The sequence below is a fragment of the Papaver somniferum genome, chromosome 9, assembly GCF_003573695.1.
Source record: "Papaver somniferum cultivar HN1 chromosome 9, ASM357369v1, whole genome shotgun sequence".
Classification (NCBI taxonomy): Eukaryota; Viridiplantae; Streptophyta; class Magnoliopsida; order Ranunculales; family Papaveraceae; genus Papaver; species Papaver somniferum.
In genome coordinates, this window is record NC_039366.1 from 87,810,080 (window position 1) to 87,813,548 (window position 3,469).

The 3,469-nt window shown below is 35.7% G+C and overlaps 1 protein-coding gene across 1 annotated transcript; it reads right to left on the reverse strand.

Moving 5' to 3' along the window:
* Positions 1-2,090: 2,090 nt before the first annotated feature.
* Positions 2,091-3,248, reverse strand: LOC113312245. The gene has a single exon (XM_026561003.1). It carries the CDS (start codon positions 3,246-3,248, stop codon positions 2,091-2,093), a length of 1,158 nt encoding a protein of 385 aa, XP_026416788.1.
* Positions 3,249-3,469: the final 221 nt, after the last annotated feature.

The following is a 3,469-nucleotide window of genomic DNA, read 5'->3' on the forward strand; positions in this document are numbered from 1 at the left end:
TTGGAGACATCAAGGAAGGGATAAATTCTATAATGTTATGGATAAGAATACTAAATACTTTCATATAAATTTTTTTTGATAGTTTTCAAACTCTGGATGGTTCTTGTTGTAGAGAATCTCTAGAAAACCTGTTAACAAATCACTTCATAAAGATTAGCTCTTCCAATGAGATTACTGACAGTACTTCTTTTCTGCAACATATTCCGGTTTGCATTTCAGAAGCCGACAATGAAGAGTTATTGAAAATTCTTAGTGAAGCTGAAATCTTTGATTCTATAATGTCCATGGAAGCCTGGACCTCTCCAAGACCGGGCGGATTTCCTCCCGGTTTTTATCAAATTAGATGCCATCAGTTTAATGAAAAAAAGTTCTCTTCGTGATATCTTATAAAGCAACTAAACAAGACAAGGTTTTCTCTAATACCAAAGAATGATACTCCTTTCAGATCAGCAATTACTATGATCGGTCACATCAATCACAAATATTGATCATACCATCTCATGGTGATTACTTAGGATCGTTTGCACCAATTACTCAAAACTAGTCATACCAAATCATAAGTCAGGCATTGTGATTAGTTATACCAAGATACATGACAAAGTTACGATCGGTTCTACCATCTCACACATATTGGTAATCCAAAGATTTGCAATGAATAGCTGTACCAATAAGCCTAACGATTTCCATTTCGATTCATAAAACAAGTTCATGAATGTACCTCCTTTAAAAAAATGTAAAACATTGTTTCCTAGGATGAAATATTCACCATAACCCATTTGTTAGAGCACTGCTCGGTCGAACTCGCAAGCGTTGCTATCTCAAGCTTGTTTGTCAATGTTAGTGATCAAAACTATAAGAATTGATTTCTACTCTACTTATAGTGATGTCTCGGACTAGGATAAATTGTGTAGTTGGGCATTATACTTCGAGGCGTTCATCAATTGAAGACGAAGAACTACTAAGGAGAGCTTGTGGAACTTCATCAACAAAAGGTATGTGGAGACTAAAACTCATCTATCACTTGGAAAGTCTATTTCTACTATATCTCCTATATTGAGACAAAAGTCGTATTATATGATATTCGATTATGCACATTTGAGATTTCGAGCTGAGTTTAACTCGCTTACATATTTCTCGAAATATGTGTTGGTAAGCTTTCACTTCAACCAAGTTCATCTTATATTCTTGACGAAAGTCAAAAGATGATCATGTGAAAATCACCGAGTAACATCTTACATGGTTTGTGTGATACAATCATTTGGTGTAGACTTGGAATGTTTCGTTATGATTATTTCAATAACTTGAAAATTGTTTTGATGCTAATAGTGTGTAAAAACGGCTATTGTCATCCTCTAAGAATGTTTCAATGATTGAAATAGAGTTTAGAACTATTGGATTATGAACATAGTATGCATTCTTTCATGTATGTAATCCATGACCGGAACTATAGTATGCATACCCATATGCGTACTTGTAGTTGTGGAATTTCGGGTACCAAGTACACATACCGGTATGCATACTTACGTAAGGTATAGGTCTGGGAATTTCTGCTGGGTTTTGGAAGTGTACTAAGGTATACATACCCGTCCGCATACTGGCGAACCCAAACTCAGACCGGCTACTTAGGTATGCATACCCGTATGCACACTTGAGTGGTTAAAGTTCTAAAATCGGTTTGCTCATGAACTAATACATTTATATATATTAAGGAATGCATTCTTTTCAAACCGTGGCTATAGTGTTCATGAATTGATTCGAGTGAATCAAACCGATTTTGCTTAAATTGTGTTCTTGTATGCTTCTATGAGAAGGCAGTCGGGTGTGTATGGTTATTTATTTCCAAGAATGGACATGTCAAAGGCCTTCGATAGACTAGAGTGGTTTTTTCTCATTGAAGTGCTACAGAAATTTGGGTTTCATGAAAAATGGTGTCATATCATGTATCGCTGTATTAGCATAACTGAAGTTGATGTTCTTCTTAATTGCTCTCTATGTAAGTCTTTTCATCCTACAAGAGGGTTATGACAAGGATATCCTTTGTCTCCTTTTCTCTATATAATTGTTATGAAAGTATTTTCTAGGAAATTAGCTCATTTTGAAGATAGTAAAAAGTTAACAGGTACGAAAATTGCAAGAAGTGCTCCAAAGATTAACCTATAATAAACAACATTGGGCATTTTACTTCTTTTTAAGAAACTGGGCCTTCCAGTATGAATTATTCTTTCACCATCTCTCAGGCCTGCTCCTCTTTTGGCTAGATCATCTGCAGAAAAATTTACTTCACGAAAACAGTGTTGAAATATGATGCACTCCAGGTTTTGCTTTGCATTCAGCCATCTTGCTCTAAACATCCAAGGAATACAATTATTGCAGAAGTCATTAACAACAGTTTTTGAGTCTGACCTGATTATCACATTTTGAGCTTTCAACACAAAGGCCCATTCAAGAGCAGAAATCACAGCAAGGATTTCTTCTATATAATTTGTCGCATTTCCTACTCCCCCTGACATTGTTCCAATAACTTCACATGAAGAATCCCTAGCAATAACACCAAGACCAGCTGCGCCTGGATTACCCAATGAAGAGCCATCACAGCAAAATAAAACAAAATTTTGATTTGAAGATTCCCAATAGCATTCTCTGATGCAATTGTATTTGATATGTTTAACACCCAGTTGGAAGAGATCAATAATATTCTGATCATAAATCTGTCCCCATTTTGTGCCTTTCATCCTGAAACCACCCTCATGCACAGATTGCCATATTTTCCTCTTAAATTCATTGAACTGAGGAGATTTTTCTTCAAAGAGCTTATTGTTCTTTTGAAACCACAATTCCTTCATGATTTTGCAAGCAACAGTCATCCAGATTTCCCTAATTAAGGGACTCTTGTGTTGAGCTGACTTGCAGACATCATTAAAAGATTGAGGGATCTCAAAATCAAAAATTGAACAAATCCAAGCCCATGCATTCAAACTGAACTTACATTCCCACAATGTATGGTCCATACAGTCGTGCTCTGCAGTGCATATGCAGCATCTTGATACCCTTTCAAATCCATTTTTCATCATCACTTTATCATCCACATAAATTTGGTGTTGGATCTTCCAAATATTGCTTGCAGTAGCCGGATGTAGAAATGGTTTCCATTTGTAAGCAGGCCAATTAACTTTAGGTTCTCTTGACCTTATTCTTTCCACAATTGCAGATGTTGAAAATTTTCCTTTCAAATCACTACTCCATATCATAGTATATAATCCACCACTAACATCAAGAAGAGTAGTTGAGTTAAAATAATATATTAGTTCAGTAGGAATGCTCCAGGTTTTGCCATCAAGTAATTTTTGACCTTTATGTCTATGTTGCTTTTAACAAAATCATTAAAACCAATGTCATTTATGAGAGGCTTCTCACCTAACCAGGTATCAAACCATACTGATATTCTTGGACCATCACCAATGCACCATCT

What these genes read in the sequence shown, in the direction of transcription:
- LOC113312245 (XM_026561003.1), bottom strand. Translation starts at nt 3,248, where the DNA reads ATGATATGGAGTAGTGATTTGAAAGGAAAATTTTCAACATCTGCAATT.